General features: G+C 38.6%; 1 protein-coding gene across 1 annotated transcript in view; it reads left to right on the top strand.

Annotated features, from left to right (window-relative positions):
* SLC25A13 (solute carrier family 25 member 13) overlaps window positions 1-25,833 on the top strand; it is a 132,348-nt gene that overhangs the window by 77,176 nt on the left and 29,339 nt on the right. Inside the window, exons 6-13 of the mRNA XM_065398568.1 lie at window positions 7,118-7,264; window positions 8,872-9,010; window positions 9,813-9,906; window positions 10,067-10,151; window positions 12,718-12,802; window positions 13,242-13,400; window positions 19,560-19,612; window positions 20,529-20,609. Of these exons, the coding sequence (XP_065254640.1) occupies window positions 7,118-7,264; window positions 8,872-9,010; window positions 9,813-9,906; window positions 10,067-10,151; window positions 12,718-12,802; window positions 13,242-13,400; window positions 19,560-19,612; window positions 20,529-20,609 (843 nt within the window). The remainder of the gene's footprint in view (window positions 1-7,117; window positions 7,265-8,871; window positions 9,011-9,812; window positions 9,907-10,066; window positions 10,152-12,717; window positions 12,803-13,241; window positions 13,401-19,559; window positions 19,613-20,528; window positions 20,610-25,833) is intronic.

Raw genomic sequence — 25,833 nt, forward strand, 5'->3', positions numbered from 1 at the left:
AGTCATGTTGGGAAATAGGAAATCCTCCAGCAGAGCAACCTAACTGGCCAAAAGGAAACATTTCAGCTGCTCTATTACAGATAAGGATGTCTGTCCCGAGTGGGCTTCGTTGCAGCTCATTCTAGATTACCTCCTGCATCTCAAGCTCCAGGGCTTGTCTCTCTCGTCGATCAAGGTCCATCTAGTGGCCATCTCAGCTTTCCACCCGCCGATCGAGGGCAGGCTGGTTTTTGCTCAGGATATCACGGTCAGATTCCTTAAGGGCCTGGAGCACCTCTACCCACACGTCAGGAATCCCGTCCCTCTGTGGGACTTGAATCTGGTACTGTCGCGGCTCATGAGTCCCCCTTCGAGCCTCTGATTTCCTGTTCTCTGCTTGTCCTCTCCTGGAAGGTGCATTCCTGGTGGCGGTGACATCGGCCCGTCAGGTATCCAAGATTCAGGCACTCACTCAGAACTGCCTTCTGTTCAACAAAAGCTGGGAATCGGCGACAGGGGATGGATCACTTGATGATTACCTGTTCTGTTCATTCCCTCTGGGGCACCTGGCATTGGCCGCTGTTGGAAGACAGGATACTGGGCTAGATAGACCTTTGTTCTGACCCAGTATGGCCATTCTTATGTTCTACAAGGACAAGGTCCAGCTAAGACCACACCCGCCTTTCCTTCCCAAGATAGTCTCTCAGTTTCATTCGAGCCAGGTCATTTACTTACCGGTCTTCTTTCTGAAGCCAGAGGAGGAGCGCAGGCTACATGCCCTGGATGTCAGGAGGGCTCTGACCTTCTGCATCGACAGGACCATGCCATTCCGTAAGTTGACACAATTGTTCGGCGCTGTGGCTGACAGGATGAAAGGTCACCCTGTATCCGCTCAAAGGATTTCCTCTTGGATCACTGCCTGCATTTGCTTCTGCTATGATCAAGCAGAGGTGCCCTCCCTGGTGATCGTCACTGCCCACTCTACAAGGGCGCAGGCCTCTTTGGCAGCCTGTCTGTCCCAAGTGCATATCCAGGACATCCATACCTTTACGTCCCACTATGCGCTTACCCAGCAGGCCCGGGACGATGCTGGCTTCAGTAGGGCAGTACTGCAAGCTGCTAAGCTGTGAACTCCTAGCCCACCTCCACAGATACCACTTGTGAATCACCTAAAATGGAATCGACATGACAAGCACTTGAAGAAGAAGAAACCGTTACCTACCTTTCGTAACTGTTGTTCTTCGGGATGTGTTGCTCATGTCCATTCCATTACCCGCCTTCCTACTCTTCTGTCGCAGTTGCTGGCAAGAAGGAACTGACAGGGTATAGGGCCAGCGGCTCCTGATATACTGCCGCATGAGCGTGCCACTCCAGAGGGCGCCACAGCTGACCCTACGGATACCGCTAAGGCAGAAATCTCCAACAACTGTGATTGTTGTGGGCACGCACACACCTAAAATGGAATGGACATGAGCAACACATCTCGAAGAACAACAGTTACGAAAAGGTAGGTAACTGTTTGTTTCATAGTAAATTATAACCCCATGTGTTTCCAGTGCTTGGCTTATTACTGATGTTCTTTAGTCAAGACCATTCCTGTCTCTCACCTGCAGTCCAAAAAACAAACTTTTAATGGGTGTTTAATACTTAATTGTATTTCATCTTAATCACAGTATAGAGAAGGTGCCCACACCTTAAACTCCAGACCACATCTCCAAATCTGCCATTTTCTCTCGCCCTATTCCTGTGTTATGGTTTATTTTTATTTACCCGGTTGAGCTCCACCCCTTTTAAAAAAATCCCTGTGGACCTCAGCCTCATGTCCTATATTGATTGCTCTTCTCATATGAATATTCTATCCTCCTCCTGGATATTTTTCTCTGTTTTTCTTACCCTGTTGTCTGCTCATATTCCTTTCTTTCCACCTCCAGTTTAGCACCTTGCTGGCCTATAAAGATGCGTTTTGTCCTTTCCCCTTCTCCTTCCACCCGGGTTGTGGCCAGCCCAATGATCTTGCTCTTCACGACTGCAGCAGCAGTTCAGATGTGCAGCAGGGCAAAGATTTCCCTTTGGCTGTGCACTGGACAGCTGAGAGGCATCCGGGGTGAAGGTGAGGTAGCTGCTTAAGTTGCCGTCATATTTGTTGGAGGCTCCAGGTGACCAGAAGTCCTGGGATTTTACTGAAACAGTCTGCTCAATTTCAACATAATTGTGACACTGCAGCAATTTTAGTAAATTGGTATATCTCGTTACCCAGTTCATGTGGATATGATGTCATTACTATCCTTTGCCTTACACCATTGTGGCCTTACATTGTAAATGCTGAAGCTCTGGCAGAAACTATTCTTGGCACAAATTTGAGTTACTCTTCACATGTGTAGAAATTTTGCTTTGAATTTCCTAACCTTTGGTACTCAGCTTTTCCTCCTGACCTTCTCTCTGTATGTGAGTCCGTCTCCTTGGTCTAACGTCTAGACCTTGGACCTTAGGCAGCAGGATACCACAGCAGATGCCAAGTTACCTCTTGGCATTCTTGATGTGTAAATGCTTTTTATATTACCCTTAACTTGGACCAGATGGGTTCCTTAATGTACTGCAGCTACTGTTTTGTAAATAAAGCACTGCTTGCTGGTTTTTAGTGAAATAATCTAAGATGAAAAGTAGTTCATATTTCTTGTCATCCCCCCACTCCCATTCCTGTGGAGAACACACTTTTTCCATATTCATATTCTGCTAGTGCAGTTTAATTAATCCTCATTTCTGACACAAGAAAGCTAGATGAACATTTAATCAACAGCTTTATTTTATATGCAAGAGGAACTGAGATCTATTCTTGCTGTAAACAAGTGATGCTCAGACCTCAGTGGTTCAGGAGCCAGTTCACGATCAGAAAAAGCCACAGTAGTGTGAATTCATTGTTTCATTTACTATTTTATTTATAAGTCTTACAGCAGAATGATTGACCAAGTATTCTACAGTTGGTTAATAACAAAGTAAAAGCATCCTGATTGGTTAATAATATACATTGGTTAATAATTAAATCACGCAGTGTTTTAATATAATGTGCTGCAAAGCCACAGGAGATACATTAAAGAGCCACTTGCGGCTCATGAGCCGCAGTCTGAGTTTCACTGCTCTAAACAAAGAGCTTCCTCTGTGAGATGCAGTCCCTCATGAGTTGGACAAGGCTTAAATACTATGATCTGCTTCAAGAACAACAATCTCAAACCCAACCCCAGAGTTTAAAATCAGTTGATCGATCAGATTTTGTGTTGGCTAATGTATAGGTCTGTCAAACACATTTAAACATTAGCTAGGGTTTTGGTCAGTTCTGGCATGCTAGTTCATGAGATAATAATACCTGTAAATGGGACCTCACAATCTGCTACAGTGGAAAGGATTGTGTTGCAGCTAATGAATGCAAGTCAATTGGAAATATCAGTCATACCTGAACATAAATCTCCACATAACTGGAAAATGAATTATGTTTTTAATGAGCTGTATGGGAAAGCTGAGGTGAAATTCTAGGTGGGAAATCCTTTCATTTAAACTCTGGTGCCTGCGACCATGCAAATTAATTTTGCATAAACAGTTATTGTAGCTTGTGAAATTCAGGCTCCTATCATCAAGGGATAAACTTGTTTTTTAAGTTATGTGTAGGGATTACAGAAACTTGAATCTAGGGAGGGTTCAGTGGGAAAGTATTTTGCATTGAGAAGCAATTAACTTTGTTTTTCTTATATAGCTGCTTTTCACCCATATTTTGCTTAACTAAGCAGTCTTAGGATGAAAGATGTGAAACCCTTCTCAGCTTGATTAAAAAGCAAAATTTATTTGCAAATTAAGTTTATTTACAGTTGGTATTTAGTGGTACCATTTTGTTTTTTTTTATTTTATTTTATTTTTTTGATACCCCATCACTTCTCCCAGACTAATGCTAGTGGCTACTGAGCATACTTTTGAAGTATAATTAGTCATGCTGTGAAATGTCTTAACTTTCAAGCTTTGAGATGGCTAGATTGCGTGCATTTTTATTTTAAATTAAACGCTTAGAATTTTACATTGTTATGAAATGTACTGATGTTAAACAAGTATGTTCTATGTGATGGTGTTTATATACCAATTCTGGCTTTCCTTTGCTGTTTTTTGTAACAAAGCTTTAATTTTATTGTGTAACCATTCCCTGAATATACTTTTCCACCACCTCTTCACTTTGCTGACATTTTGGGTGGCTCTGAGTAACAGAGGACAATTGCTCTTTCCATTTAATTGTGAAAGAAGACGCTTCTCTGACTATCTCAAATTCATAGATTCATAGATTCTAGGACTGGAAGGGACCTCGAGAGGTCATCGAGTCCAGTCCCCTGCCCGCATGGCAGGACCAAATACTGTCTAGACCATCCCTGATAGACATTTATCTAACCTACTCTTAAATATCTCCAGAGATGGAGATTCCACAACCTCCCTAGGCAATTTATTCCAGTGTTTAACCACCCTCACAGTTAGGAACTTTTTCTAGGAAAAAGTTAGGAAATTAATCATAGCCATAAAAACTGGGTTAAAACCCTTGCAGTGAGCGTGAAGGGGTGTGGATAGTTTTCTCCAAGTCTTGAGAATCTGCTCAAACCATTTAGGGTATGTCTATACAGCAAAGAAAAATCCGCTGCTGGCCCATGTCAGCTGACTTGATCTCATGGGGCTCAGGCTGCAGGGCTGTTTCATTGCTGTGTAGACGTCTGGCCTCGGACTGAGGTCCTAATCAGCTGGCATAGGCCAGCCGTGGGTTTTTCTTTGCTGTGTAGACATACACCTAGAGTTTCTAAATTGTGCAGAGGAAAAACCTTTGCTCACACAGAATCCCCATCCTCAGATCAGGATGGGCTTGCTGGGCAGCTACTCACAAATTGGACGTGTGCGTGCGTGTGTAAGGGGGGGGTGTCATGGTCCATATGAACCACAGGTTCATTGTGTTACTGCAATGGATACAAAAAATGAGCATGTTCATGTCCTCGGTGGTGATCAACAGGGGTACAAGAATTTTTATGTCCAGTTCATCATCTGAGATCCGTGCAGGCAAACTCCCAAGTTGCTGCCTGCCTCAAGCTGACAAACTTTGTTTTCTTGCACTCTTCCCACCTAAAGCCTTCCCAAACTGCTTGCTTCAACATTTGTTATAATAAATGAAATTATAGTCACAGCCAGGCTGAAGTGAGAACTGACATGGCCACCTTCAGCCAGAGTGAATGTTGTTGCTGAATTATAGCATCTCCTCCCCTGCCTCCCCACAGAGGGCTGTAGTGTAAAGGAAATGTGACCGACCTGGAATTGTAACTTAAATTTTATGGCTAAAATATTGTAACCTCCATAAGCATTTCTCATTAGAACCAGTAATTTTTGAATAATTTAGTGGGTGAATTAGAGTACTGAAACATTTAGCAGTGCTCATTTTTCTGCCTAACATAATCCTGCTTCATCATAACTTGGAGACAAGCTACAAATTGTAAAGATGTTGATTAGAAATTAAATTAAAATTGTTTAAGAAACCCATGAGGTCAGGATTTAAGAAGTTGATTTGGAAGGTGGCACAAATATCATATTTGCCGTTTGTTTCCTTTTCTTTATCCCACTGAATGCTGGCGTTGCCTATGAGACAAATACTGATTTCCTCTACTTATTATTGAATTGCACCATTGGACCATTAAAAGCAGCATAATAGTGAATCTTGATTAGTACAAGGTCTCAGTTTAACTTGACTTTTTAGAATCTTTTTTAAAAATGTGAGTAGTGGAGATAATAGCAAAGTTCATCTGTCCCATTGCAAGACAAGTTCAGTATCTAGGAAAACACTCCACACTAATTCATTTAAGGTGTGGCTTAGAAATAAGCAATATCCTTCCAGGGAAAAGACATTTTAATGAGATTTGAAGCTGGAAGTGATAACATTGTAGGAACTGCTAGAATGTCTGCATTTTTTTCCTCTTCCCATTAAAAGGGATTAATCCTAAACAGGCAAGTCCACCTGTTTGTGTCTTCACTGTCACTATGTTTAAGACTTACTACAAAACCAACTGAAAATCTTTGACATTGTCCCAATCTGTAACTTGTCCTATGCTAAGTTTGGATTTTGTTGGTGTAGTTTAGTCATAAAAAACCTCTAGTTTGACACCGAATGGAGGGGAAAAAATCTGCCTGCTGCTAGGAACAGGTTGTAGATGACTGTAGGAGAAGATGTAATTTTTGGAGTGATTACTTGTCATGTATCTCTCCCCCCACTTCCCGAGTACATTTGAATCACAAACTGTGAAAACATTGAGTGCTGCTATCATGTAAATCAAAGGATTGATATCCATCTACTATTAATGCTGATATCTTGAAAGGTGATTGTGGTTTGGTAGCAGTGGAAATAATAACAAAGGTGTGGTGACGCAAAGCATTGTAAACTAGGCTTCTAGTTTGATTTTACAAAACCTTTTTCACTACAGCATTTGACAAATAAGCTACCTTCTGTTTTAAAATAAATAAATAAAGATGCCTTATGAAGGAATACTCACATTCTCCTCCTTGCAGAGATCATTTGTGGGAGCTGAACATAAATATAATTTTACAAAGATTTGATTTACCTACTGTGAAACTTACTGTAAACTGATCAATGCTCTCGGATGTGACACCTTTGGTTACATTGAAATACATAAATGGGAGCACACCTGTACTGGTCTTTTGAAACTCTTGCTCACATTTCTCTGTTAAATGAATTGCAGAACCTAGAGAGAAGTAAGCTAGGGTGTGAATTTAAAGCCCAAATTCTGCAGTCACTCCTTGTGTGGACACTTTTGTTCCATGCTAAGTGTGTCTGCACAGGAAGTTAGTGCAGAATAGTTATTTGCACTTATAGCTATTCCACTAGCTATTCTTGGCTCTTCCGTGCATAGACAAGCCCAGAGAGGGAAGAGGAGCCCTGGTCTTGTATTTGAGATGTAGAAAAATATTAGTGGAGACCTTATTTGTCCCTATGCGGGGGGAGGATGACATGTAACTCTCTTTTGTAAAGCATCAGGTATGCTGTGGATTTTAACTTTAACGTACATGTTCAGGAAATATAGCTAAAGCAAAATATAACTTTGTTTTAATGCATTTTCAGGAAATACAGTTGGAACATGCAAAACAAGCATTTGTGCAGCGAGACAATGCTCAAGCTGGAAGAGTCACTGCCATTGACTTCAGGGACATTATGGTCACTATCCGGCCACACATGTTGACACCATTTGTAGAAGAATGTCTAGTAGCGGTAAGTTGTGCATAGCTTACTTGTACTGTCGTAGGTCTGGTCTACACTGGGGGGGAGGGGGAATCGATCTAAGTTACGCAACTTCAGCTACGTGAATAATGTAGCTGAAATCGATGTACTTAGATCAATTTACCGTGGTGTCTTCACCGCGGTGAGTCAACTGCTGCCACTCCCCCATCGACTCTTCCTGCGCCTCTCACCAAGCTGGAGTACAGGAGTCACAGGAGAGCACTCGGGAGTCGAGTTATCGTGTCTAGACTAGACACGATAAATTGATCCCCGCTGGATCGATCGCTACCCGCCAATCTGGCGGGTAGTGTAGACATACCCTTAGAGATTAGGGCCTCATTGTGCATACACAGTTAGAGACAGTCCCTTCCCCAAATTTATTATTCTGTTTGCACCGTGTGCCCATCACTTGATACATAACTGTCCACATACACAAACTTAGACTCTCATCTCAGGCTGTATCTCTTCATAGATCCTACTATCAATTCCTCACACAAAAGCCCAAGCAAAAACCTTGGGCTGTGTCATACCAACGTATTGTTCTAGTATGGCAAATTGTACTCTATTCCAACAAGGCATTGCCCCCTGTCTGAGCAATCCTTCTTGAAATATTTGTTTTGTTAGTTTAAAGTTCCACTAATAGCTCACAATTGTGTGTAGTAACTGGATCAGTGAAAGCTGGAAATTATCACTAGAAACCGTTGAAAAAGCTTTTCAAACCATATTATAGAATGAATAGAAATTAGATCAGACTTCTGTTTGTTCATCCAGTCTATTCTATGGCAATTTGGGTTTATTCCCTGTGATATATTTCCCCCCAAATACTTTTCCATTCAGATTTTAAATGTATCACACTCTACACTTTCCACCCCTTCCTTTGGTCAGTGATTCCAGCCTTGTGCTGAATATCTTAATTTTGGACTCATTTGGCCTATGTCTTTGTGGTAGTGCCTAGATGTGAATCTACTATTGTGTGTGAGGTCTCTTCAGGGCCGTGTAGAGAGAGTTGCCTCTGCATATCCAGCCTAACAATGGCTTTCATGTGTGTCTTTTTCTCCCCCCCACCCATGTCAGATCTCATGTTTTCAGTGGTCAGAAATATGCTAGGTTATGAATGCTGTACTTAAATTATGTTGTATTGATTGTACTTACTGTATTTAACCAACATGGTGTGAATTGAAATGTTTGGGTTAACCATTTTTAAAATGGTTTTGATAAAGTTTTTCTGTGCATCTATAAGTTTTAAGATTTTCTCAATAGAAGAAATAAACCAATTTATAAAATATGTCCAACTGAAACAGTATTGAAACTTGAACTTTGTAAATTACTGCTGGTCATGTTGTTATAATCCTGCATATGTATTTGTTTAGGCTTCTAGGGGTGGGGTGAGTCTTACATTCTGGTTATGATTAGTTTCAGTAACATAAGACTCTTTCATATGGCTATTTATTTTGCATTTAAAAAAATCCCTTGCTACTGTCATTGTTATAAACTAACGTTGTTTCAAAGCTTTATTCAAAGATTTTCTTGATCCTAAAGTGTTGCAAAGCATTTAAAATATCTCCTTTCCTTCCCTCTTTTTACTCTCTCTGTTCCAGGCTGCTGGAGGTACCACTTCCCATCAGGTCAGCTTTTCCTATTTTAATGGATTTAATTCCCTCCTTAACAACATGGAGCTCATTAGGAAGATCTACAGTACTCTGGCTGGAAATAGAAAAGATGTGGAAGTGACTAAAGGTTAGTAAAAATGTTCTGATTGTGCAGTGGGGAAGTTTTCCTGGAGTATTGGCTTGGGGGAGGGCACTCATCCATATGCTTTTAAAGCAGACAAACACACAAACTTGTGCCTGTGTTTTCAGCTCTTTGTGGAGTATTGTTCAACCATTCATGCTCCTGTTTAGTCCACCCTCCGGGTTTTCCATTTTGTTACCGCCAAGGAGAAAGTCCTAGGAAACTGAAGATGGCTGTGGGGGAAGGGAGCTGGGTGAGGAGAGAATGTAAAGATATTCAAAGTCTTCAGAAACTTCCTAGGACTCCTGCCAAATTGGCAGCTTATTAAAACTGACCTTCAAGGGTAGTTGAAGAATTCCATAAACTTGTACTGGCGGCATAGTAAGCTGATCTACAAGCTTGGAACAAGATGTTATCTGCTCTATCTAATCGCTTTTATAGAGAATTCCCTCTGCAACACCAAAGCTTCATTAATGTGGCCTACTGGGACATATACATGAAAAGTTCCACGTCTTTGTTCATGGGATGTTTGGCTTTGTTGTTGTTTTTTCCCCTCTGACCCACAACTGATTGGTACCGTATGTCAGATAGCTTAAATCCTGCTGATAGCACTGAGTTTGAAAACCAGAAAGCTACTCTTATTTCCATGCTGGATGTAGTATTTAAAACATACATTTACGTTGTGGTGGGAGCACTTTTTGCAGTGTCTTGGTTTAATGCTAAAATGAATGGTGACTCTGGGATGCTCGGGGTGTTCTGTTTTGATTTGATTAGTTTTCCTCTCTCAGATATTTTTATTCTGTTGTAGAGGAGTTTGTTCTGGCAGCTCAGAAATTTGGTCAGGTTACACCAATGGAAGTTGACATCTTGTTTCAGTTAGCAGATTTATATGAGCCACGGGGGTAAGTAGAAAGATCTCTTTCTGCTCTTTTTTTTTTAAAACAGTGGGAAGTGGGGGAGTGATATTCTAGCACACTGCCTAGAAGTACAGGTAACTTATAGTTGTTTGAAAACCCTCTGTTTAATGTAAATTTCAGTTTAGTGTTTACTTGATCTCCACAGACGCATGACACTAGCTGACATTGAAAGAATTGCTCCTTTGGAAGAGGGAACACTGCCCTACAATCTGGCTGAGGCTCAGAGACAGGTAAGAAAAGAAACTGTAATGATGCTTTTAGCATACTTTTATTCCTTCCTCCCTCCCCATGCCCAGCTCCTCTCTTGTTGTCTGAGTTTAGCCATGTTTTGTTTCTTTTGCACTTCATAACATAAAGAACAGGAGGTATTGTTGGAATCTTCACTTTAAACATCCCCTCTCCCTCCTCCCCTTTCCCCCCAAAACAGTTGCTAGTTTTTTACTCTTGCCATTTAAGGAGACGAAGTGTGATAGATTTGATTGTAAGGATAAAACAAAAGTGTAAAAGTGTCATCTAACCACTTACAAAAAGAAGATGTATGCTCACTTACTAAAGAAGTTTAATCCTCCCTGATTATCTCCCTCAAAGTAGTTTTTAATGAGGAAAGACGACTTTCTGATTTCAGTATGGATGTCAGTTCTGGCATCCAGCATGCTAAATGAAAACGGCAGTCCTTGTTCTAAAGAGATGTACGTGTTCAAGTCTTCAGCACATTGTCTGTCTGCTTTGCTTTACATTCTGCGAATATTGAATTGAGACCTAATTTCATTTAGTGTGCCATCATAGCTTAAAAACTAAGACTCTCTGCTGTGTGGAAGGATTCATAAGTTATATGGGGGGAAAATGTAAGATGTGGGACTGTACTATGGTTTATCAGAAAATGATCTTTTGTCATTATGTGAGGCAAAAAAGAAACTTGGGAACTCCTTTTTTTTTAATCTCATAGGCGTCTTGAATTTTAGTTTGTAATTACGTTTTTGTGGGTCTTTCCAACTTTCTTAAAACTGACGCAGTCTTGGGTGTAGATAGTCTTAGAAAAACATAGTTTAAGGAAAACCAAGCTTTGTATCTTGCGAGACTAAATTTTTTTTGTTCTGAGCTTTGGGTCTGTGCAGAGACGCCAGTTTGACCACAATGAATTGATGCAGGCTACATTTTTAGGACTAACAGGCCTTCAGCCAGGCCTGCGTGTGTGTGTGTGTATGTGCGCATGTGTGTGTGTGTGCCCCCCACTACTCCAATGCAGTATACGGGTTTTTTTGAGCAATGCCTAAGCATTGAGTGTGCTATGATGAATTCTAATTAGCTGACTCCCAAAAGCCGACCATCTCTTCCTCGAAGTCTTGCAAGGGAGCTTAGAAGTGATTGTGTTGTACTATGTATTAATTAGTGTAAGCTACAGTAGGTAGCAGTAGAACAGCTAAAACTGCAGTGATGGAAACATCTGCTTCATGCATTCTCTCAAATTTTCTGCATAGGGGTCAGATGTCTGTTCAGGTGTTTTTTGTTCTGTGTTATGCTGTTTTTAAGAAGCTAGGAAATGCCCAAGAAGCCTGTTTTAAATCATCCCCCCTTCTGGTTGTCAGTAGTACCTCTTCACTTCCCCCATCCAACTTTTATTTTACTGTCATCTACTTCAGTGGTTCTCAACCAGGGGTACATGTACGTTGGGGGGTACTTAGTGGTCTTCCAGGGGTACATAAACTCATCTAGAGATTTGCCTAGTTTTACAGCAGGCTGCAAAAAAGCTCTAGCAAAGTCAATACATTCAGACAATGACTTGTTTATATTGCTCTGTATACTGTACACTGAAATGTAAGTGCAATAGTTATATTCCAATTGATTTATTTTATAATTATATGGTCAAAATGAGAACATAAGCAATTTTTCAGTAATAGTGTGCTGTGACAGTTTTGTATTTTTATGTCTGATTTTGTAAGCAAATAGTTTTTAAGTGAGGTGAAACTTGGGGGTACACAAGACAAATCAGACTCCTACAAGAGGTACAGTAGTCAGGAAAGGTTGAGAACCACTGATTCTACTTGATGCTTGGAGTGAAAGAATTTCAGTTACCTTGCAGAAAACTGTGCTACATTTAATTTATTTTTAGGCAATTCAAGCTATTTGCTGTAGATCACTAAAGTATATTACAGTGCATTAAAAAAAGCTGATAAAATAAATAAAATAAGAAAAAATTGGCGATTTCAGTAGTGAAATTAAAACTTCCATATTGTCCTATTCCCTAGAGCATCTACCAATCTTATTAGAGAAGGCAATGGTGGGAAAGGAGAGTGTAAGGATTACCACTGTCTCTGAATTCCTTTCTGCTACTAGAAAGCAATTCTGAACATGGAACATTTCTTAAATGTAAATCCAATCAGTGTTTGAATACTAACACACGCAGGAATTTCAAAGTAGAATTGTTTCCAGGTGTAGAAAATGGTGATTTGTCTGCCAGTGCTTTATATATAAAGCATTTTGGTCACTGTTTGACTTTGGGGATATCTAATTGTGTTGGGAATGCCCAGTGCTCTTGTCTTTTCCATTCCAGTCATAACAGGTTACATTTTTGCAATAACAGAAAATGGAACTGCAATTTTCAATTATTATTATTTTTTTTTTTCTAACATACCACTGGGATTACCCAGCAGTATCTGACATTGACTTCACTCTACACATATCTACTGTCCACGTATCTATCTGGTTATAAGATTCACTGTAGTGAAATGGTAGTCTAATTTTTTCTTTTTTACTCTTCTCATTGTCCCAACCCCTCCCCAATTCCTACCCTTGCAGAAAGCTCCAGGTGATGTTTCTCGCCCTATTCTCATCCAAATAGCAGAATCGGCCTACAGGTTTGCCCTGGGTTCAATTGCTGGAGGTTAGTCATGAATAAGTGCAAGAATTTGCATCTTCACTGTTTGTTTTTCTTTCTTTCCTTTTCTCCCTTTTAAGTGTAGGAAGACAAAGCCTTGCCTATCTTTCTTTTTGAGCCATAACTATGAGAGAGAATGAGAGCAGGGGGAACCTGTTGTATAATTTCTTTTGTACCTGCAAGTGATCAGAGATTTACAGGTGGTTTTTCTGCCTGGCTTGTCACCAAACTGGTTTCATAAGAGACAAGCTAATGATGAGGAAGGGCTATGATGATGCACTTTTAATTAAAATGGACTGTGACACCCCTTTATGGAACCAGCTTATATTGTAAATGAAAAAGTCACAAGTGATTATTGAGATATAAGCATAGAATGTGTCTATTACTGTTAAAAAAAAATTGTATGCAAAATAACACTTTTTCACACACCAAATTTTGTTTGCAGCTGTTGGAGCTACTGCAGTGTATCCAATTGATCTGGTGAAAACTCGAATGCAAAACCAGCGCTCTACCGGGTCATTTGTGGGAGAACTTATGTACAAAAACAGCTTTGATTGCTTTAAAAAAGTGCTGCGTTATGAAGGCTTCTTTGGACTGTACAGAGGTCAGTTTCCAAATGTCATATATAATAATAATATACCAAAAAAAGTTTTCTGCCAACCTGAATTCCTCAGTCCCTGTTGTTAGGGCTTGAATAAAAAAAGGAAAAAACTAATATTTTGGGCCTGGTTTATGCTTGTGTAGTCTAAATGTCTTTGATCAGACTTGTTGCTCCTAATATTAAGTCACAACTCTCTTCTAGGTCAGGGGTCTGCGAACTTTTTCATAGTACAAAGCACATCTCAATAGAGAAATTGTCTTGGGGGCCTCTTCCTCCCTTCATTCACAATGTCATGGACCACCTCCCCTCCCATCTACAATTGTATAGGATTGCTGTGGCAACTGCAGCAATTGCTTACAGGGAAAACTTAGTATTAGAAAAGCTTTTTTGTCCCTTTAGCAGTCTTTAGTATGATGCGTGTCTTGTAATTTTTGACAAAAGTTAATCAAACCATCTACTTCTGCTCTTCATTTTATTGCACCCTCCCATCTGTTCTGTATCTTTTGGCTGAAAACAAGAAGGAAAGCCAATACCATGTGAACAGCCAGCTCTTCTTGGACCATCAGCATGTGCTTCACTGATCACCAGTTGTCCATGGAATGCAGTTTGTCATCTTTTATGTACATCAGCCCCTGTTATCTTGCTAGCCATGGCTCCAACTCAGAATCCAACAGACTGCTGGGTTCAAGTATTGACACAAAAAGCAAAAACATCAACAGTATTACTTCAGGTTATGGATAGGTAGTTACAGATAATCATAAACTGATACAAGTGGCTGCAGTTTTTCCAGTGGCGGCACACAGGTAAAATACATTTCTCTTCTTCTGGAATCAGACATATTAAGTACACTACCAGCGGTAGTTTATGCTCCTCTGACACATAGATCAGTGAAGATTCTGACTTCCATTTCCTATTTTGTCCTCATACAAACCTGGATTGAAGCTGATTTTGGATATATTTTTAGAGTAAGCATACGAGATACTGTAGTGACTGAACATAATTTCTGAAAACAACTCTTGTTTTTGGTCAGACTTCCTGTAAGAAATTCAAACTGAGGCAGACATGAAGCATAGAAAATTTCAGTCCAACAGATTACAGTTTGACAAAGTTATGAGCAACTGAAAACAGAGAGTTATAATACAAAGTGTTAGACAACCGTAATAATAGTGTGCAGTGGCCATGTAGACTTGAGGAAGAGCTCTGTGTAGCTTGAAAGCTTGTACCTTCTTCCAACAGAAGTTGGTCCAATAAATACCAATAAAAACCTGACTTGTCTCAACCTTAATAATAGGTGTTGCTACACACTCTCCCCGAAACGCAGTGCTCGCCGAGGCGTGCCCCCCTAAGGGGTGTGGAGAAACGTTCGGGGATGGGGGGGTATGGCGGGGCCCGAGACAACATCCATGGGGGGAAGGGGAGCAGGGAGGGAGCGCCATTCAGTTGCAGCTCCATCCCCAGCCACAGTTCCGCCCCACCCTCATTCCCTCCTCGCCCGTGGGCCAGCTCTGCCCTCATTCCCTCTCCATCCGCAGGCCAGCTCTGCCTCTAGCTCCAGTTCTGCCCCCACTCCTCTGCTGAGGAATCCTTGGCTGTGCACTAATGGAGGGGGGACACGGACAGATTCCATTACTTGTATGGGGGGAGGGTACAGAGGGGAGCGCGACAGGACAAGTTTGGGCACCACTGCTGTAACGTGTGCTTTGAATTATTGGATGTTGGTTGACTAATTCCTCTATAAAACACAGATTATGTAGATTAAACACAAAGTATATTTAATGATTCTGTAGCTAAATGTGCTACATGTTTTTTGAGCAAATCTAGTAATTTAGTAGAGCGCTGACAGATATTTTCTTCTTGCTAGAGGTTTCTCGCAACCAAAACCTTAGAAAATGTCCAACTATTAGATGAAAAACATAATTTAATTTCCTAGTGTACAGCTGCTTTACCTGCGTTTCCAAAATAGCAATTTGGCGCCATCAGGATGCGATGAGAATTCCATTATATCGTCTTCTGAAGAATTGTATAAACCGCTCTAACACAGAGGGATTTCAGATTGGGGAAATCACACATGTCCTGCATAAAGATAAACTCCTTTTGCTCATCACGTTGTTTGTACATTGTCCTGTCTTGCTCCTTTTGGCAGTTTTCGGGCAAGTAATATTGGGTTTATGAGCTTCCTCCACCACAGCCCATCTTCCCCTTTATCTTGAAGTAGATTCTGAATCAGTGAATTTGCAATCAGTTTGACAGTGTTAATGCCCTAAACACAGGATTATGATCTCATTTCAGGATTAAACAGGAGGAGAAACTGGATTATTTTGAACAACACAGTCATTGTAGAGGCAATTTGCTGGCAGACTAAACTGCATTTTGTACAAATGCTTTGTTTGAAGTTTGCTCTGGTGTAACTTCCCTTTTTAAAGATGAATATAGATGGAATTTATTAAAGAATTTGGAACTCCCTCTAGCTGCTTGCAGTGGTTGTTGGGCTGCTACCTGATTGCCAGGTGTATGACAAAAGGACACGGAAAGTTTGGCAGCAGAGGGGAGGTTGAAGAGGTTCCAGTTAAGTTTGGATGCTGAGGGGGATGACAAGAATTTGAGGGACTAATTTACAGATTAGTACATTCGCCTGATATATAGCACTGTGGTTACTTTGACAAAAAAACTTCGCATGTCACTTCATGCTACTGTCTGTAGTTCCCTATAAATTCAGTATTTAAGGTTAAAGTAGCGCATATGTGCCACTGTTCAATAACTGAGGCTCTTTATTGTAACATGTTTGTTAGCAATGGAAACTTCAGTAATCTGAAGAACTCTGTTAACAGTGCAGTTATTCAGAATTGAGATAGTTGGGCATTAAACACTCTGCACTGCAGTGTCGACAAGTAAGCAGCGGGTCTTCCAGACCCTACTCGGGATATTTTTTAAACAGATCACATTTTTCCTTTCACTGGAGTGAACAGAGTTTTTTTTTATTTCCACTCCAATTTTTAAAAGAGCAGAAATACCATGTCTTAAACCACTAATCTCAGATAAGGGTAAATTACACCATCTTGTGGATGTAAAGAGAGCATTAGATTTTCTTTAAAGAGAATTTGGTCCAAGGGATATTTAGGATGGTGTCACTTGGAAGGCACCTAGATACCCATGATCATGAGCACAGTATAAACACCGGTACATACTTTTTGTAACTTTCTAACGTGCCAGTGTGGAAATACCCCTTCTACTGAGGTGAGGGGAGAGACCTGGGATCTTTGACCACAAATGATACGGACTTCATTTTTCTCTTAATTCCGAAGATGGCACCTCCAGTGCCACGATACCCCCCAACTCCTCATAATCTATAGACTTTAATCACTCCTTTTAGTCACCGTATGAATTTACATGTGTCTCATACTACTAATGAAATGGGATCACTATGATAGAAACTTCATTTTCTGGAAACTTGCATTTGGGTACCAATTTATGGAGTGGTACTACTCTGATATTGTCTGTTTTCCTGTGTAAATCATGTAACAGGAAAATTTGCAGTGTTCAATTGTATTGTGTGTCATAAGGGTTTCAAGCATTTTACATAGATTGAGCAACAGCTCTTCTCATCTATTCGCTTGTTTGTGTGGTGTAGTTACCTGATACTAAAAAAATAAAAATAAAGCGTGGTGTGAAACCAAGATCTGATCATCCACACAAATCTATAATATATTTTTGATGAATAAGACCTGTCTCCCCCACTACTGAAATGAAGCAGAAACAGTTTATGGTGCTGATTTGATATATACTGATTTGAAAATTTTCTCTGATTCCATAAGCTCTTAATTTAATTTGCAATACTACATTTTTACCATATCCAACTTTGCCTTCTTTCAGAGCCCTAGTATAATGTGAAGATGAGATGTGAGGTCAGAAACCTAAGATGTGCATATATTCTATGGGGAAACTCTATTAAGTAGCATTTCTCTTTATTATATATAATATTTTATAGGTGGCACACACAGCAACACATCTAATTAAAATTGCCTAAGTATTTTCATACTATGAAGATTGTTTGTTTGTTTTTTAGATGCTTTATAATTTTCACTTTCTGGGTTGAAACTTCCTCTCTGAGGTAAATTTTTGTGGAAAGCTTTAGTGAAAACAGTTCAGTTGGGTTTTTTGAGTGCAGAAGAAGGCAGATAGGAAGAAATGACTTTTGCCAGGATAAACACAGTTTTGCTACTTTGAGTACCTTTACTACCTTGAACAATTGGTGTAGAAAAAATATGACAAAGTGACCATTCCCAAATCTGTCCAGTGAAAATCAGTTCGATTTGGCCTAATTATAAGGCTTCCAAAAAATGGACACTGAATATATATACAATTTCTTTAAATTAACGATCTCCCAATATTTTGTCACTGCACATGTCTATCAAAGTCCATGGGAGTTTTTCTGTTGATTTCATTGGGCTTGAGGTGAAGTGTGTGAAGTGTGCATGCACTGTCTGTTATATCCAGGAAAGGCCCAGCTATACTCTGTTATGCTGGTGTAAATTCAGTTTTACTTTAGATTTATAACTTGATGATTGCAAATAGAATTAGGTTCAAAATAAGGCACGGATTGTTAGAATTCAGTCTTATTCAGTATGTGTCCCTGCCTCATTCATTGCGCACAACTGGCTAAATGAGGCAGGGGTCCTATGGAAAAAGTAGTCAATTACATAATCACACATTATCAGAGTTGTATTTGCATGGAATGCAGAGTTAAGGTTGCACATGCAACTAAAACTAATCGAAAATTTTCAAAATTTAAAATTCTTCAGCCAAATGTGGACAATTTTCCTTTGCAAAATTTCCCCCTTTTTTGGCCAGCTGTACATGCAATTGCACCATTGGAATTTTCTTTCGTTTGACGGTTCAGCAGTGTAATTGTAATGCTGTTTTAACATAATTGTTTTGGGTGGAGAAATGTACGTGTGTGTACTTGTAATGACGCACATAATTAATTAATACACACTATTTCTTGAAAAGCAGAATATAGTTTGACTGCTTCTGAAACAACAAGCCAAATGATACTCTTCTCAGCAAATGTCAATATCAACCAGAAATGCTGGAGGGTTGGAGCAAGACAGGAAAAAAAAAAAAAAATCTGTGGGTCAGATTAATGTATTTTTCATCCTCTTTGTCATCCAAACATCCAGTTTGGTGGCAAAAAAGCCCTTTGGGAAGCAGGCTCCTTAGACATAGAACTATAGTTGTAGCCTCTTCACCCAAATATGAGAATTGCAAATGTTAGATTTAGTGTAATTTTCCCTGAAGTACTGTGTACATTATTGAAATACTTAAGGCCTGCTCCTGCAACTCTTGCTCACAGGGTTACTTCTCACATATGTAAATAGTGCCGTAAATCACACCCCCTTCTCACTGTGCACAATGCTGCACTTGGGGCAGCATTCTATCCCCACATCCCTTCTGTAAGGTTCTGTATCTTCTTTAGATCATTTCAGCTGAACTTTTACAAAAATAGATTGTTCACTTTAATTCAACAAAGCTGTGCTGACCAGAGACTCTCAGTTCCAACTGTATAGTGCAGCTCTGTTAAGAGAAATCAGAAATTCCACATACTCGTAGCTAAATAATATAACTTCCAGTGTCTAAGCTTTGGAGAATTAGTGCTCTAGACAAAGTGCTTCACATAAGAATGCAGTTGTACATGTTTGGCTGTTTTGCATTACTTTCTTTCATATCCCCTTAGGTCATTCCACCTAATGCTATTGTTTCATGCCAGCAAAATGCTTTATTCTCTTGATTTTGAAATGCAGATAACTTGTTTCACACTGCCGAACTACCTTAACTTTTGTCTGAAGAAATAACAAATTTTGATGTGTAGAGCAGAATATAGTATTATTTTGGTAAACCTGTCTTGGTATATAAATTTCTTAAATCACTAATATTAGTTTAAGTGCAAAGTAACTAATATATGGATAGGAAGTTGCTTTGACTTCATGTGGCAGTAAGAAGTTTGTTCTTGAAATGTAATGTTTAAGTACTCATTAAATGTAATAGCAGAAAATTGCCTAAAAAATTGCCCTAGTTTCTGTGTGGTGATCTTTGTATATAGCCGTTGATTTGTTTAGCTAATACTAAGCTATTTAATACATTTAAGCTCTCTTTGTGTGTTTACAGGTCTTTTACCACAATTATTGGGAGTAGCCCCAGAGAAGGCCATAAAACTTACTGTAAGTCTGAAAGTGAGGGTTCTAGCCTTTAGCCATGATTTGTATGTCTGAATTTCCAATGAGGAGACGTAGGTTTTTGTGCTTTAGTGTGCTAGACTATATTCCATGTTTTTTTGTTAGATGAGGTTTTACATCCAAAGGGTCTGACAATTGCTCAGATCTCAACCATGGGCACTGCAAGTGGTGTACAAGCAGCTTACTTGTATTTCTGAAAAGGGGCTGATTTAAACCTGTCATTTGGGGGCTTGATTCAAAATGTACAGTCTCCCTAACCCACTAGTTTTACTCCTCTGTTTGTTTTGAAGTAGCCCAGACCTTGATTTTGTTTCTTCTCACAAAGGAATACGATTTTTCCCCCCCGCAGCAGTTGTGTTTAATTCCTAGATTAATATAAAAGAATGCTGGCACACAATGGAACTCTGATATGAAAGGAACCTGTTTGCATGTATTCCTATTATGTACATTACTTGCTCTTTAGCTCATGTAATTTTAGATTTTCTGAATATTTTGAAGGCATTAAAGAATTTCTCATTATAACCTAATCATAATGCATTGTTTATACACAAAAGCCAGTGATAATGTTTCTTTTTCATTAAGCTAACATTGCTATAAAATGTATTGCATCTTGAAATCCAATTTTAAATCAGCTTTCAATTACCATTTTGGAGACTCTTATCGAAACTTATGATTATTTCATATATCTTTAAAATAATGTGTTTATTTGAAAGAACAGTACTACAGCCAGCTTTAGAATATTTCATATACTACTTAAGATTTTATTTAATATCTATGACTGTTTGGCACCTTGATAGATGTAACATCTGGATTTATTAGCATTTTTAATTGCAGAAAATTTGTAATTACTGTGTGCTTCTCACTCCTTATTTATCAACTTTCATAAATCCTTGTTTTTAAGGTTAATGATTTTGTGAGAGACAAATTTATGAACAAAGATCGTTCTGTCCCACTGGCAGCAGAAATTCTTGCTGGCGGTTGTGTAAGTATCTTCTTTACATTTCCTACGTTTGGGAGAGATTAAAATATACTATATAAGATTAAATTTTGTGGACTAAGGTTTCTGTTTAACCGCAGATCCAGTACAAGGACAGAATCTACTAGAGCAACTCAGTTCTTTCCTAGATAGTCCAGTTCTTGATGTGGAAGGGTAAACATTTCTATGCTTCTTGCCTTTTAACTAATTTGTATAATTCTTCACATCTTAGAATTGTTTCCTTAATAAAAGGCACATTGGCTGCAGCTTATGGCCTAAATAGGATTCATGCTAACCTTTCCAGAAGTTAATAATTAGTGCATTATTTCATTGTGGCACCCACTGTGCGATGTCACTTTTTTCCTGATCTTGTATTGCGCCCACTAATTTTCACTTTTTGCAGTGATACTGGCTTTGTAAATGGCAAAAACTACTCATGCTTCCTTGCGTTCATAGGAGACGTAGGCTGTGTAATTTTAACTACTGCATAATGCATTCCTGAATGTAGGCTGTATTTAAAACCCACCATAGTTTAGAAGACTGTTTTCCTTGCACAGAATAGTATTTTAGTGAATAATCTGTATCTCATTCTGCATATTTTACACTTTAGTTTAGTTCTGTCTAGTCATACTATATCTCACTTTATCTGGTGTATTGATTTTGTTCAAGCGAATATAAATACTTTAAGTAAAATGAACTCTTGTTCAAAGACTAGTGCACTTTAAAGATAAAGAACACTGTTTATTTAAACTGGCTTTGATCACTGGGGCAGAGCAGTGCTGGTATATTTTCAATCTAACTAGTTTCTGCTGTCATAAGACAATGAGGTCACATTTTAAAGCAGTTTCTATCTGTGCTGAAAATTATGTTGAACAACTTAAAAACAAATAATTCTATCTTAACATCAGTAGTGCAGAGATTCATGCTGTATGTGCTTGCAAAGAGCACGTTATGATTATCTGAGCCTCAGGGTGAAGTTGTTTGAATGTAGTACAGACTGAGAAGTCCTGGCTTTCTGTAATTCTCATGGGATGAGGCAGGATTTGGCTGCTGTCTGACTACTGCTTCTGTTTGATCACTGACCTGTCGTAGACTGCCAGGTAGGATCCCCTTGTTCTGTAACTTTAGGAGCATTCAAAAAAAAAGAAAAAAGAATGTGGGCCTGTAAAGACCCAAATAAAAGCACACACTAACTGAAGGGAAAATGCAATAAAGTACTTGTGGATACAAAAATGTTTGCCCCTCCCATTTAGAAAATTTTTAGTTGTGTGCATATGTTATATAGAATTCAATGCATCTTTTCAACATGAAAATGCACTAAATTAACCTAGATTTGTTTTATTGGCAGCTCTGAATTTTTTTATGTAGTGCAGATAACACTAGTTCTTTCACTGTAACCTATCATTTATGAGACTGCTGCAGCAAGCCTTTTTCAATAGTTCATTGTAAACTAAGGATCTGCTTTAAGAGGAAGATTGCTTGGGACTTATTTTAAATATGCTGTAAATGTTGGATTATCCCAGTTGGTATTTGAAATATAAAGTTAATTGAGATTCTGCATAAAGTTCTGGTAAGAGATGTGGTGGCAGAGTGCCTTGAGTTTTCTTTAATTGAAGTGTTTCACTTAAGGGTACAGTTTAGTTCCAGGTAGATAGGTTGTGACTTGTATTGTCTTCCTGCAGGTGGTCTCATTTTTTTGTATTTGTGCATCCACTTCAAACGTACAGCACAGATTGTCTTTAGAAGTGATGCCTAGTTATTGGCTTCAATGGGAGCAGAGTGAGTTCTTTGGAAAAGTCCACCCTTGTCTTTTACGTCTACTTAAAACACTGATAATCCCCCATGTGGGAGGCAATCAGACAGTGGTATATAGTATGTCAAGACTCTGTTATGGCTTATTGTTAATCATTATCCTACAGAAGTTTACAGGATTCCAAGAATATCAGAATTGCTCCTAAAGGAGGGCAGCCAATTAAGATGAATTTTGAAGGGGGAAGCTGTCAGATCAGCTTCCCACTCCCCATGCTCAGATCTCAACTACAAATGGGTGATAAATTTACATTTAAAAATATTGGTCACCTTCTCTGATCTCCTAGGTCTGGAGTATTTGATTAAGCAGGAATGTCTACACTTTTTCATCTAATAAACTTGGGTATTTATTTTTTATTCCAGTTCTGAGCACAGTGGGAGGACCAAGCAGCTCTCTAGATATATTTGTCTCTTTGGGAATACAAAGAGCTTTCAAGGGTTCAGTATCACATGAGCAGTTCCACTCCGCTGTTCGCCCAACCATTGCTAGGCGTTGACTTTTAAGTCCCTGGGGAGCTCACCTTGCATCATAATTACTGAGAATTAGTACACATGGCTGACTTTTGCACTTGTAACCAAAGCTGCTTGTTTCATTGAACAAGCCTTTTTCTGTTTTGTAAACTGTTTTCTCCCCTGCAAAAAAATGCAGAAAGATCTTTGCTTCATGACCTCATGGTATTTAGTTCAGCTAACAGCCTGTTTCATAGCTTTTATTATGTGAAGATGAAAGTGGTAGTTTATCTAAAATTAAAAGAAAATAAAAAAATTTCCTAGAACACAAAAGAAAACTGTAACCTTTATAGATTATTTTGATATAGTGGTTTAAGGAGAGTTGAAGTGTAAATAACTCTATTGAATCAGAAGTTCTAAATTCTGCTTCCTCACTTATAAGGAATTCTACTATTATAAGGTCAAACTGCTGCTATTATTTATTATAATTTATTAATGTATATTTAATGCAGTAATTTGCCTGGTGCTTGACAGCCAGGAAGAGATGTGATTCCTACCTATTTGGTACTCCTATCTTCATTTGTGGTTTTTGAGAATCCTTTATAGTCCCTTACACTATTATAATACTACAAATCTTCATTTCCAAGATGTAGTAAAGTGTCCAATGATACTGTGGGGCTGGAATTCAGATCTGCTAAAGACCTATGCAGAAAATATAGGTTAATTTCCTCAACTTTAAAAATGCAAAAACATGTTACATGAAATTGTCCTAATATTGTGGCTACCTGCAAGAAGACCATGATAAGAGGACGAGTTTATGGCTAGGTACAGGGTGACAGAGGCTGAGCTCCTTTTGTAGTAGTAATAATCTTAAAGCTTCCAAAAGAGAACATTTTTCTTCCCAACTTTCAAGTTATTTCACATTTGTAACTGTTCCAGTGAAAGCTACTGGCGTCTGAGGCCATCCTGGTTTAATGATATACCACAGTATTGACTGAAAGGGAAAGAGGGACCAACAAAATATAGAAAGCCAATTTTATTTTGAAAAATGGTTATTCATATTGCACATAGCCACTTAGGGCTGTTACTGGTTAAGATATTAAGTAATTTTTTTGATACAGTAACACGAATCGTTGTCTCGTTTGGATCATAATCACAGAGTAAAAACTCCAGTTGCATTGTGATTTAAAGTAAGACTGACTTTTTTTAAGAAGACATCTGTGTCATAAAACATTGAGATGAATATTCTGCTTGCTTGCGTAAATATTAGTTTTCTTTGTAAATGGAGTGATGGCAAAATGAGTAACTTGTGTTAACTCTGGAAGTAGGGACAGACATTCAAGTACTGAAAATAAAATGTATATAAAAAATACAAACAGTTGGTCACTGGATTGTTACAAAGAGTAGGAAAAATAAGCAGTATGACTTAAAATAAATACCTATACAAAACCTCTAAACTACTTGCATTGATATAAACACCCATATAAATCAGTAGCCTGATACTTTTTAAGAAGCACTACAAAGCAAAATGTTGTTCTTCCCTTAAGTACACAGTCTTTCCCTACATAGAATCTGTGTCTCCTCACTATTAGCTGATTTTAAATCACGTAGCACAGTATGATTACAGTTCCCATACAGACTTGTTTTTATTTAAGTTGTTGAGATAGATTTAGATATATATTTCTAGAGGTTTTATGTTTATAATAATAAAGCTGAAACATACTGGACCTGCTTGGATAATCTCAGCTCTCCCATGGAACATAAAAATTAGATGTTATAGGATTTTAGGGTTTGCTTAACTAGAAAGTGTGCAAAATTCTTGTTAGCAATAATTTATAAAAGGTAAATGCACTAACATTCCATGGAAGTTTTGACAAATAATCAATCCCACTGCAAATTCTTAATACTGTTACTTACAACATTGCTTTTGTTTTTGAAGATAATAAAGATGAGTCCAGTGGTGTCCTGTGAGTTGTGTTCTCTCTCTAGCATATTGTAATCAAGGCACAGAGCTGAAGGATTGCAACTACCAGAACCTTCTTGGATGTCTTGCCTGCAAGAATCCAGAAACTCTTGCAAGATTGTAGACTAAAGGAAACTGGAGGTGCCATTTCTGTTTTCCGTGTGCAGAAACTTAAAACTGATAAATTTATTATATTTGGCTGAGAAATCTAGGTTATGGATAAAAAGAAACTCAGAGCTATATGCCAGGGGAAAAAAAAGTGCGTGTCAGAGAGAAAATAGAACAGTCTCATTCTTCTTAATGCTAAAAGTTCTAGTACAGTGTATTAAGGTTGTTAGAGAAATAATGGTGTTCTTTATGATTGCTGATATTAACTTTGAAAGGAAATTGAGTACACTTTTTTGAACTCTTAACAGATTAACTCTAAGAGGTCTATTCTCCCATCGATACATGCATATAACTTCCATTAGTGTCAGTGGGAGTTGCACATGCATATAAAAACCCAAGATTCACTTTTCTGGTTTAAGGAGGAACTGGGGAAGATCCAACTTTATTTTCATTGCCAATTGAAATTAAAGCTGCCTATTTATTAACTTGCTTAAAAGTCCCTTAATTTAAATTTAGCTGTTAAGAATATGGCCTTCTTCTATGTCTTATTGTGTATGAATACATTTTAACTATATATAAAACATTAACCTCTTGTACATATATCTAGATTTATACTCAAATTTAATTTGAGAGGTACTATTTGGTAAAGCCAGATGTGCTTTAAAACTGTTACATTTGAATTGTTTCCAATTAATTGTTCATCCAACCTTAGTTTTAGGTGTTGTGTTGAAGAGTGGTGGCAGTATAAAGTAACATAATATTCTATCCAGGTTGTTGTAGCAGAAAGTCGTCTTATTAGGGAGGGAGAGTCTGTGGTGTATATTTATCCTTCCACCCTCCAGACCAGATGAGGAATTCCAAGCTACCTTTCTTTGTAGTTTTGGATTTTCTCCCACTAGT

Source organism: Emys orbicularis, chromosome 2, assembly GCF_028017835.1.
Source record: "Emys orbicularis isolate rEmyOrb1 chromosome 2, rEmyOrb1.hap1, whole genome shotgun sequence".
Lineage (NCBI taxonomy): Eukaryota > Metazoa > Chordata > Testudines > Emydidae > Emys > Emys orbicularis.